The sequence below is a fragment of the Pelodiscus sinensis genome, chromosome 3, assembly GCF_052426305.1.
Source record: "Pelodiscus sinensis isolate ZL-2025 chromosome 3, ASM5242630v1, whole genome shotgun sequence".
In the NCBI taxonomy this organism is placed as follows: domain Eukaryota; kingdom Metazoa; phylum Chordata; order Testudines; family Trionychidae; genus Pelodiscus; species Pelodiscus sinensis.
The window spans coordinates 173,158,280-173,170,679 of NC_143054.1; the positions used below are offsets into that span (position 1 = coordinate 173,158,280).

At 46.0% G+C, this 12,400-nt stretch overlaps 1 protein-coding gene across 2 annotated transcripts in view; it reads right to left on the bottom strand.

Moving 5' to 3' along the window:
* The window catches only part of BICRAL (BICRA like chromatin remodeling complex associated protein), a 96,410-nt gene that overhangs the window by 21,286 nt on the left and 62,724 nt on the right, over positions 1–12,400 (bottom strand). For both annotated transcript variants that reach the window (XM_075925436.2, XM_006122087.4), the window contains exons 6-7: positions 10,524–10,629; positions 9,429–9,523 (exon numbers count right to left, since the gene is read on the bottom strand). In XM_075925436.2, the coding sequence (XP_075781551.1) occupies positions 9,429–9,523; positions 10,524–10,629 (201 nt within the window). The remainder of the gene's footprint in view (positions 1–9,428; positions 9,524–10,523; positions 10,630–12,400) is intronic.

The window sequence follows — 12,400 nt, forward strand, 5'->3', positions numbered from 1 at the left end:
GCAATGTGAAATTCTGTGTCTTGCAAGTCAAGGGATGAGAACCAATCATCCTATTCCAATGCTGGTAATATAGTAGCAAGCGTTACCATCTTGAATTCTTGTTTCTGAATGAATTTATTGAGGGCTCAAAGATCTAGGATGGGTCTTCGACCCCCCGACCTTTTTTTATTGTCAAGAAGTAATGGGAGTAGAACCCCTTGTCTCTAAATTGTGTGGGAACTGGTTCAATCGCCCCTATTTGCAAAAGGTGCTCTACCTCTTGTTGAAGTAGTATCTCATGAGAGTGGTCCCTGAAAAGAGACAGGGAAGGGGAGTTGGAAGGGGGTAAGGACACAAAGGGAATAAGATAGCCTTTTTCAGTTATCTGCAGGTTCCTTCTATCGGAGCTTATACATTGCCAGTTGTTAAAGAAGGGTGATGGAACAGATTTGCTCGTATCGATGGCTCCGGAATAGGTGGGAGGCTCTCCAGACCCTCGACCTGATGTTCAAATGTGCTTATTGGAATGCTGCAACTGTTGGTAGAGGAAGGGCGGCACTGCTGGGTTCTGCCTCTGCTCTGTTGTTGTTGGTCTTGTCTATTGTAATGTTATGCATATGGAGGGTATTGAAGTCTCGAGTAGGGCTGATACCTATATTGCCCTCTTCTAGGGAGTTGGTTATAGAACTCCAAAGACTGAAGAGTCACTCTGAAGTCTTTCATGGAGTGGAGAATTTCATTGGTGTCAGTTGCAAACAATTTCTGACTATCAAAAGGCAGATCTTCCATTGTAGATTGAATCTCTCCGGGGAATGGAGTGGAGCTAACCCACGACACCCTTCTCATTATTACTGCTGTATCAGCCGTGTCTAACACAGCTTGTAATGCTGTTCTAGCAGTCGTGTGACCTTCCGATACCAGTGTTTTGTACTGTTGTTTCTGAGCCTCGGGAATATCTGCAGTAAAGTTGTTCAGTTTGGTATAATTTCTGTGGTCATATTTGCTTAATAAAGCTGCGTAGTTCGAAACGCGAAATTGTAAAGTAGAAGACGTATATATCTTGCACCCAAATGCGTCAAGCCTTTTGCTATCGCAGTCCGATGGAGTGGATCGGTATTGTTGCTGCTTGGACTTTTGTTGTGCAACCTCCACTACGAGGGAATTAGGTACTGGGTGAGTTAAAAGAAATTCAGAACCTTTGGGTGGGACATAATATTTCTTATCTGTTCTCTTAGCCGTAGAAGAGACTGATGACAGATTTTGCCACGCCATCTTTGCCGGTTCCATTATTGCTGGATTAATTGGCAGTGTTATTTTTGACAGTGTTACAGAGTACAATATGTCAGTTACCTCATGTTGATTTTCTACAACCTCCTAAAGGGGAATGTTTAATTCAGCAACTACGTATTTAAAAGGGTCTTGGAAATGTGCAGCGTCATCTGAGGTAGTTGGAGCTGCGGCCAGAGACCTTCCCTCCACTGGGGAGGAGGGAGTCAGTTTAGTTCAGAAAGAGTGCTGCCTCCTGTGTGGGTGTGACCCCTTCTTGTATCTATTTAGAGGGGGATACTGCACTTTGTGTCGTTTCCGGCCATGCTGATGTTTCTGATAATATTGCCATTTCTGATAGTATTGCCAGTAAGGGTATGGGTCGGTTGGGGGTATACCCAGGGACTGCCATAATATAAAGGCATATTCCCAAATCTAGAAGGCTGTGTCCAGACTCCATGCCTCCGTCGACGGAGGCATGTAGATTAGCCAGATCGGAAGAGGGAAATGAAGCCGCGATTAAAATAATCGCGGCTTCATTTAAATTTAAATGGCTGCCCCGATCTGCCGATCAGCTGTTTGTCGGCAGATCGGGAGAGTCTGGACGCGATGCCCCAACAAAGAAGCCTTTCTTCATCGACACAGGTAAACCTGGTTTCACGAGGCTTACCTGTGTCGATGAAGAAAGGCTTCTTTGTCGGGGCATCGCGTCCAGACTCTCCCGATCTGCCGACAAACAGCTGATCGGCAGATCGGGGCAGCCATTTAAATTTAAATGAAGCCGCGATTATTTTAATCGCGGCTTCATTTCCCTCTTCCGATCTGGCTAATCTACATGCCTCCGTCGACGGAGGCATGGAGTCTGGACACAGCCGAAGAGTAAATAGTCTGATCAGTGTAAGGAGAATTCATCGTCAGATTCAAATGAAAATCTTTCCTGAGAGAGTGATCTCTGTGATAACATAGCGAGAGAGAGCTCAGAGGCTAAAAATGGTGAGTTATAAGTCGATGAAACTAATAAGTCTCTGTGTTGGGTGTAATGTCCAACTGGTGTTGTCAATGCCATCGTGGGAGTCACAGAGGTATCTGAGGCACTGAATCATGCCTCGGTACCGAGGAAAGGAAGGTTACTCACCTGTGTCGTAACTGGAGTTCTTTGAGATGGTTGTCCTCAGAGATTTGGGAAAGCAGTACCCCTGGCCGGCCACGCATGCAAGGAGCCAGTGTGTGTGTTCTGAAGAGGCTACTGCGCATGCGCGGCTGCGCTCTCCCCTCAGTTCCTTCTCTGATCCGGATGTGCTGTATTCTGAAGCAGAGGGGAGGAGGATGGGTGGTGGAGCACTCACAGGGACAACCATCTCAAAGAACTCCAGTTACTACACAGATGAGTAACCTTCCCTTCTTCTTTCAGGAGTGTCCCCGTGGGTGCTCCACCTTAGGTGATTACAAAGTAGTATTTGTAGTAGGAGGTGGGAGCTTTGAATGCTAAGCCTTTGAGGCCGAGAGTATTGCGTGGCCAAATGTTTTGTCTCTGTCTTAGCGAATGTCTGTATCGCATAATGTTGGGTGAAGGTATGTGTTGATGCCCATGTGGAGGCCCTGCAGATGTGTTCTGTTGGGACATCCTGTATAAATGCCATTGTGGCTGCAATTGCCCATGTCAAATGAGTTTGCACAGTTGTTGGGGGTTCTCTCTGGACTCTGGCATACGCTAGTTTAATGCAACTAGACGTCCATTTTGAGAATCTTTGTTTCGATATAGGCAACCCATGTGACCTCTCTGTTGATGAGACAAACAGCCGTGGGGTTTTTTGAAAGGGCATAGTCCGCTGTAGGTAGAATGCCAGTGCTCTAAAGACATCCAAGGTATGGAGAGCTGCTTCTTTGCTGTCCTTGTGCAGTTTAGGGAAGAAAACAGGTAAGTATATGGGTTCGTTGCAGTGGAACATGGTAGGTACTTTGAGTAGAAATTTGGGATGGGTCCTAAGTGTGACCTTATTCTTATGAAATTTGGTGTATGGTGGGTCCGCCATTAAAGTTGCTATTTTGCCAACACGCCCTGCGGAGGTAATTGCCACAAGGAAAGCTACTTTCATCGACAAGTGTAATAGTGAACAAGTGGCATGAGGTTCGAAGAGTTTACCCATGAGCACCTTTAGTACTAAGTTCAAGTCCCATCCTGATGGTACTCATGAGAGGCCCGTGTTGTGTAGCTCTAACAAGTATTGTAGAATGTGTGATACACCCGTGTGGAGCAGTTCATGGCTGTGAGCTGTACACCATGCCACGAACCTCTTCCATTTTTGACCATATGTCTTTCTTGTTGCAGGTCATCTAGAATTTGTGAGGACGAGCCGTACTGCTTCCAGAAAGGTCTTTTTCCATGGGATTCAACCAACAAGTATCTATGCCCGGATGTGAAACTTGTGGATTCACGGATGGGGAATTTAATCGTTTTGTTGGGTCAGCAAAGCCCTGACTGATGGGAATCAATGTGGTGGCCGGATGCTCATCCGTAACAGGTATGGGTACCACGTTTGCCTGGGCCAGTTGGGTGTTATGAGTATTACTCTGGCCCGTCTTGCTTGATCTTGAGGATCACTCACTGTATCAGTGGAAAAGACTGGAACACGTATGCCAAGTGTGTGTTCCATTCTATATTGCAGGCATCCCCCAAAGAGCCAGGACCTATGCCCGCTCTGGAACAGTACTGTGGGCAGCAAGCATTGTTGTGTGTTGCAAATAGGTCCACTATTGGGAATCCCCATTTCGTGAAGAGGTGAGTGAACACTGATTGGTTTATCTCCCACTTGTGGTTTTGTGGGAATAGTCTGCTTAGATTGTGTGCCAATGTGTTGTCTTTGCCTGGTAGATAGGATGAGACCAGGTGTATGTTTCATAGAATACACCATTCCCAGAGGCATAGTGCCTCCTGGCATAGGTGATATGAGCATGATCCTCCCCGTCTGTTGATGTAATACATCATAAAGATGTTGTCTGTGAGTATCTGTACCATTTTGTTTTGAATGAGAAGAAGAAAGTGCATGGAGACATTCCTTATAGCCCTTAACTCCAGTAGGTTTATATGGTATTTGGTCTCGCGCTGCGTCCATTGACCCTGTGTTGTAGATGGGCTCCCCAACCTAGGAGGGAAGCATCTGTAGTGATTGTTATTGATGGCGGAATCCGTTGGAAGGGGACTCCTACACATATGTTGTTGTGTATTGTCCACCATGCAAGGGAGGGCTTTTATCTTGTTGAGCATAGTAAGGCTTTTGCTCAAAAGATAAACACGAGGTCGGTAGGTTTTGCGTAGCCATGCTTGAAGTGGTCGCATGCATAATCGAGCATGAGGTACTACAAATGTGGATGCTGCCATTTGCCGCAGTATTTGTAGGCATGATCATGCTGTTGTGCATGGACTTGCCTGCGCTGTTTCTATGGGGAGCCTAAGTGAGAGCAATCTGCGGTATGGTAGGTAGGCCCTAGTCTTTCATGCAGTCTAGGTGTGCCCCTAAGAATTCCAGTGTTTGAGTAGAGGACAAGGCACATTTTGGCACATTTAACAGTAGACCTAATTTGTCGAAGAGGGTTCTGGTTGTCGAGACTGCTTGCTGTATATCTTGTTGTGTAGAGCTCGTTACTAGACAGTCATCCAGGCAAGGGACTATCGTAAGGGTTTTTGGGTAAGTGGGAAGCGATTACTTTTGAAAAAACTCGTGGGGCTGTCGAAAGTCCGAACGGTAACACTCTGTATTGAAATTGCCTGTGCTATATAGTGAAATGGAGGAATCTCCTGTGTGATGGATGAATTGATATGTGGAAATAGGCATCCTGTAGGTCAAAGGTAGACATCCATGCTCCTTTTTCCAGGTCAGGTATAATTGTAGCCAGCATAACCATCTTGAAGAATTGGTATTTGATTAACTGGTTGAGTTTGCGGAGATCCAAAATGGGTCTCCAGCCCCCCAACTTCTTGGTGGTAAGGAAATAATGGGAGTAGAAACCCTTGTCCATGTTGTTTGGGGACTTCCGCTATAGCCCCTACAGCTATGAGGCGTTCTGCCTCTTGCAAGAGTAAGTTCCTGTGAGAGGGGTCCCTGAAAAAGTAGGATGGGAGAACAGTTGTGAAAGGAATGCAGTAGCTGGTTCTTATGATTTCTAACACCCACCTGATGGCAGACCAGGCTGGATAGAAGTTGACTAGTCTGTTGCCAAATAGCATAGATGATTCTGTTTGCTGCCTTGGAAATTCCGGGGTTGTCAGACCCTTGACCAGGACTTCAAATCTGTTATCTGGATGACGATGGTTGCTGGTTGGAAGGCTGTTCAGATGTCTGTCTCCGTCTATTTTGATGCTGTCTATGTCTATTATCAAAATGTCTCTGCTGTTGGTTAAATGTTGGAGGTCTGTATCTTTGCTGGAATTATCTATATTGTCTCCTTATGACAGGTACTTGGATGTCCAACATTCTGATTGTGGCCCTTGAATCTTTCAGAGTGTGGAAGGATGTGTTTGTGGACTCCGTGAATAGTTTCGTGCCCTCAAATAGGAGGTCCTCTACAGTGGTTTGAACCTCTCTCAGAAAGCCTGAGAGATGAAGCCACGATGCCCTCCTCATAACCACAGCTGAGGCTGAAGATCTGGCTGCTGTGTGCTGAGTCTAGCGCATTTTGTATAGCTGTGTGCCCTATAACTGTACCCTCTTTAATGTTTGCTTTGAATTGTTCTGTCTTTGTGTCTTCAACGGAATCAATAAAGGACGCTAGTTGATAAAATATGTGGTGTGTATATTTTGCTAATAATGCAGCGTAGTTGGCTATTCTGATCTGCAGGCTTGCTGATGATTCTTTCCCATCGTATCTAGCCGCTTCCAATCCCAATCGTTGGGAGCAGTATGCATATTTTGTTGTCTTCCTCTTTGATTGACTGCTTCTACCACCAGAGAGTTCAGTGTTGGGTAGGAGAACAGGAATTCTGCTCCCTTGGGAGTATTTTCTGTCCATTCTTTTGTAGATTGGTGAGATTGTGGCTGGAATGCTCCATACGCTTTTGGCCGGATCCATAAGAGCCTCGTTCATGGAGATGGCTAATTTTGGATGGAGAGACATTTGGAAAATGCTTTTGAGCTTATGTTGCATCAGTGGAGCATCTGAGAAAGGCTCTCCCGGACCTCTACCATTCTCTTGAAAAGTTCCTGGAACGTTTTAGTATCATCCCCTATTGTTGATGGTGCAGGCATTATCGCGTCATCAAGTGACGTGGTTGAAGTGTGTACGGGTGGAGAGGAGGGTGGACTGTGTTCCTCCCCCATAACATCTCCATCCTGCTTGTCTGTGCCTGAGCTGTAACACTCTGTGGACTGTATGGTTGGTGCCTGGGACCTTGGTGTCACGGGTAGATATTGTTGTGTGGAATGTTGTTGTCTGTAGCAAGCCCAAAGATCCCTATATGGCCAGTTGGGCATGACCAGTGGTGGCATCCACTGTGGTGGCTACCATTGCTGAGTCTGTTGCAGAGGCTTATGAGGATAATGCCTTGGCGTGTGAGGTGGTTTATGTATGTCCTCCTCATCATTGCTAAAGCTTGCTGCTATAGAACTGACTGGAGTGGCTGAGAGAGAGCCCCGCAATGTGTTCGGATTACGGTCGGTACCGGACAGGGGAGTCCCCAGTACCGAGTGAACTGTCAGTTCAGCTGCTGTTGTGAACTGAGGCATCGGGAGCGGAACAAGTGGTATAGAAGGGCAGGAGGCGTTAATAGTTGCACTAACAGAGAGAGAAGCCATTCTGACCAAGCTGTCGGTACCAGCGGTGCCATGTCAGGTATTGTGCTCTGGCTGGGTGCTGTGTGTGAGCGCTGTTTGTTTCACACCTCGGGTGTTGACACTGTTTTTTCTGCTGGTGCTGACTTGGAAGCTTTGCTGTTTGCTCCTGTCAGAGCTTTGTCTGACGCACGGCGTGTGTGCTTGGGATCTCGGCCACTCTCCTTACCGGTCCCTTTAGATTGCTGCTTGTCTGACCCCTTTGCCTGGGGTGGAGCTGCAGCATTAGCCTGGGCTGATCGCTTCCTTGATGGCGACTCAGTCCCAGAGGAGTAGGAACTTTTCGTAAAGCTACTCTTCTTCCGTTTCTTTTGGCTCGACCCCATGGGAGCCGCTCTTTCCGACCCCGTCCCAGTGATCTTTGTCTGAGAGGGGTGGATTGATCAGAATCAGTGGGTGGTCTTGAGCCGTTCTCTATTTGGACATTTTTAATTGAAGCTTCCTCACCCTTTAGATAGTGTGGAAAGTTGTTTGATGCGTGATGATGCCCGAGACTATGGAGGGACTGATTGTGGCCGTCAGAAATTGAGATGGAAAGTTTGCAGGTGGTACACCTTTTGAATCTCCAGCACGTCCCGGAGGGTCTGCAGTAGCGCACAACAGTTAAGCACTGCTACCTGAGTGAGGCGATCGCCGCTTCTCTGTCTCTCTTTTTGTTGTTGTTGTTGAAAGTTTAAGAATCTAACAATCACTATCCCTAAGAATATAACAATAACTGAACTTATCTAAAGATAACTATATACAAAGAAGACGGTCTTAAGTAAGGTGAAGGAGAGACTGCTGAACTGTGACCACAGCCGGTAGAGGTAGTGAAGGAACTGAGATGGGGGGGCTGGCCACCCATGCACAGTAGCCTCCTCAGGACACACACACAGGCTTCCCTGCATGCGTTGCCGGCCTGGGTACTGCTGTCACAAATCTCCAGCTTTGAGCCCAGCGGCACTGAAGCAACTAAGGTGGAGAACCCATGGGGACACTCCTCGAAGAAGAAACTGGTGCCGCATCAGGTGTCACTGTGATGAGGACTGAGGCGCCTGTTAACATGGTTGGCGCCGCACTCTCATGCTTCGTCGGCAAGATTATATCAATGCCGGATGGTGCCACAGCTAATGAGGCAGGCAACTTGAAGCCTGATGCCTCAGAGCGCAATTTAGCGTATGCCCGCTATTTATCTGCGCTGGGGATTCCGGAGACGCTCACAGTGTCATATGTGCTAGAGCACGGTGCCGCCGCTGCCCTTCGCACCTGCCGTGAGGGTGACAGCTGTTTCAGTGCCATAGCTCCTTGAGGTAATGAGGAGGCTCACTTTTTGGCGGGCTTTTTGGTTCCACACTGTATATGTTCCTTGGGCTGTTGGCCTAGGACAGAAGCTGGTCTAAGAGAGTTTTCAAGTAAAAATAGCTTGAGGCGGAGGTCTCTGTCTTTCTGCGCCTGTGATTTTAACTTGCACAATGAGGACATTTTGGGGAGTTATGCTGCTCTCCGAGGCAGCGGACACATTGTGAATGACCATCTGATATCGGGATAGGCTCTTTACACGATGTCCAGCGCTTAAACCCCAGTGAGCCAGGCATGTCTGTGAAAGCAGTCATAAACTGCAGGAAGGAGTTAACTAGGAGAAACCCCCTAAATTAATCTAGGGGGTTTTTTAGGTTTTTTTGTTAAACTAACTACCTAACTAATTAACAAATAAGTAATTAACTACTACAATATAATTGACTGGTTTTAAAGACATATAATCATGAAGACACAAAGAAGCTAAGGAGCACTGCTGAGTCCATCTGTAGCCAGAGACAGTAGAGAAGGAACTGAGGGGGAAGAAGGGGCTCGCGCATGCATGATGCCTGCAACCTAACAGTGCATGGCTGCCAGTGCACGGCCAGAGGGACACTGCTATCAAATCTCCACTCTGATGCTTGGCGATGGTACACCAACCTAATGTGGAGCACCCACAGGGACATCTCTTGAAGAAGAAGCAGGAGTTATTATTTTGAAATAACTGGCTTGGTAGTGCGGATGCTCTGCTTGTTATTTCCAAATAAGGGGAATTATTTTGAAATAACTGCCCAGTGTAGACATGCCTTCAGACTGCTATCTTTATTTTCATTTAGAAAATAGAAAAAGGTTTTTGTTTTTAAAGGTTTAAAACTGTAAAACGGCTCCTGAAACATCGCTAAGGTATTGGAAAACAACTTTCTTTCCTCCCACCAAAGCATACTTTTGGAAGATTAATGACTATGTTTAGGATAAGAATCAATAAGAACAACATATAGGAGATTATTAATTATTACACTGTTCTTGGTACCTTATCTTCATTAAAATTAAGAAAAAACAGGTTAACTGAAAAATGTTCCCAACCTGCAAATTTTGTTGAACAGGAGACAATCCCAGTAGTTTTTCCTGCTGTGTTGCTCCTAAAGATTGCTGCATGATTTTACTTCCAGAATCTTGTCCTGTAAAAGTACACATTAAAAGGATTCTATTACTCATTGCTCTTAAAACAATAATACAAAGTAAAAAAAAATCAAATATCGTAAGCATCATCCCAGAAGACATTTTTTTTAAAGATAAACTGAATCATTTTATTAATAGTTCACCAAAATTTTAAACTCAAGACTCTGCAGCAGCACTATAAACATTTGTGAATGAGTGACCAGATCTCACACTGTTACAAATTCAGATGGGTAGTCTCCCATCTGACTGTCCTGCTGTACAATTTAGAGGAATTCCTTTAGTCCAACTCACCCATCACAAATGTAACACAAATAGTATTGCTACACTTTGTACAGAAACAAGGTGTATAACATGCACATTCATTGTAATGTCTTAAATAAAATTTGAACTAGAAGTCTATTGACATTTCATAGGAACTTTACATTTGTAATCAGAATACTACCATTTCAAGAACCTACTTAATATATTCTTATGTTCAGTGCATCACACTAACTGGAAACTGATATTTACATTTTCTTTATAAAACAATAATTGTTGATTAGCTTCCAAGACAACCTGTGCCAGTAAAGATAAAATGGGAAGTAATTTGAGTGGTTACTACACAAGGCTGACTGGAAGTCTGAAAGACATAACTCGAATTTATAATTCTCACTTCCTACATGAAAGGAGCTTAAATACAGCACACTGATGACACACTTGGATTGTGGAAAAAGATTTTTGATTGTTCATTGCACAAGTACATCTTTGTCTATGATTCTAGCAAATAAAATTAGACAATTACTAACAATCTTTGTTAGGAACAGACCATATGACCAACTGCTAAAGATGAAGTCTGTGGGCTTGGTACTGTTGTTCCTCAAATGGAGGGAGGGGAAACATAATAATCTTTAGGATCCCCTATCACCACAGATCATCTGTCAACACCTGACATAACAAAGGAGAATCCACTTCAGTTGTCACAGGGATTGGTGAAACCATCATGAAAAGACTTTATCTGACCTGGCAATGTGTTACTCAGAAGACCTGTTAGCTGAGGTTGTCTCAAGCTATCCTGTGACTTCGATGCAGAAACTGGTGAGGACTGGTTCATAACTTTTTTCTGAGCCTGTGAACATGCAATAGGGAGATAAAGGTTAGTGTGAACATTTTAACAGACCTAGTAACAATGCAAAAAAGAAACCTACAACTTAGCTCAACGCTTTCCCCCGATTATTAAAAAAAAAAAAACATAACTAAGCTTTCACTACATACTCACTTATTCTGAGGAGATTTCTTACTAAGTTATATTTTCTCTATATAGGCCACTTTCATTCAAAGAACTCTCCCTCCAAATCTAAGTCTTCTAAAGCAGTTCATCATCTTGAAGGTTAACTGTGGCATGATAGCAGTAAGTCTAGTTTTACTTTTCTTAGTACCAACACAATTACCCCCACAGCTAGAAATTTTGAGAGAGAAAGAGAGAGAAACACGGTTATTTAAAAAATTAAATCTCAGATGAGCGGGCACACATAGCAACTAATAGTTGCGATGTGATATTTTAATGAAATTTGGATTCCCAAACATGAAAAATAATCCTGTGGTGCTGACTGGTTGGAAATTAATTATTTTCCTATACTACCTTCTCCTCTATACTTTGTGCTCTGACATATAATAATACTACTAGGACTAGGAATGACGAAATGAAATTAATAGGTATCAGGTTTAAAACAAAAAAAGCAAAGATTTTCTACACACCACATACAGTCAATCCTTGTCAGAGGATATTGTGAAGGTCAGGATTTTAATAGGATTAAACAAAGGACTAGACAATTCCATGGAGAATAGGTCCGTCAATGGCTATTAGCCAGAATGGGCAGGAATGGTGTCTTTAGCCTGTCAGAAGCTTGGAATAGGTAAAGGCAGCAGCGGACATAGGGCAGGGTGAGCGGGGCAGCTGCCCCGGGCCCCACGCCTCAATAGGCCCCGCGCCAGCGACCGGGCGGACTAGCCTGGCGGGATACCAGGAATTTCCCGGTGGGCCTTCTGCTGAAGGGCAGGCCAGCGGCTCTTGGAGGAGGAAGGGGGGGATTGTGGCAGGGCGCCGCAGCCCTGCACTTTTGAAATTCCCCGGTGCTGACCAGTACGGGCCACGTGGGGCCGAGGGAGCGCATGTGTGGCGGAGACGCCCGGGCGTGGTGTGGCGCAATGCCACAGCCTGGGACTTTAAAACCATGCGGCCCAGCGTTGCACCGCATGGTTCGGCACGTGGCCTGGCGCCTGGAGCCCGGGCCGGAGCCGCCACCACCCTGCACACTGGAAGGCAGAAGGTGGATGGCAGAGGAAGGGGCTTGTGCTGAGGGGACTGGGGGAGGTCAGGAGAAGAAAGAGGAGGAGAGACAAATGCCAGGGGGCCAAGTGGAGACAATGAGGAAAAGGGCAGGAGAGGAGGTGTTAGTGGGAGGGGGGACAGGGTGATGCTGGGAGAGGAGAAGGTAAGGGCATTGGAGGCTAAAGGAGGGAGGGAGAGGTGCTGGGAGAAGGCTTGAAAGGAGGGGTGGGCGTGAGGAAGGCGGGGATGGAGCAAGGCATGTGTGATGGCACAGGGGCATGAGGGGAATGGGGGCAGAGAGTGGTGAGGGGGTGGGCATCAGGGAAAAAGAGGGCAAAGGGCGCAGGGGCAGTGAGGGAAGGGGGAGGCACCAGGAGGGTACAGAGGTAAGGGAAGGTGCAGGTGCCAGGGGATTCTGGGGGTGAAGCAGAAGGGCAGACACCTGCAGGGGAGGGACCAGCACCAGGAGGAGAGAGGCAGGGCAGGTGTGTAGAGGGAGGTGTTAGGAGAGGGGATAAGGAGAGGGTAGCTCACATAATCAATGCGGGGCTACTGGAGGAAAGGGCAT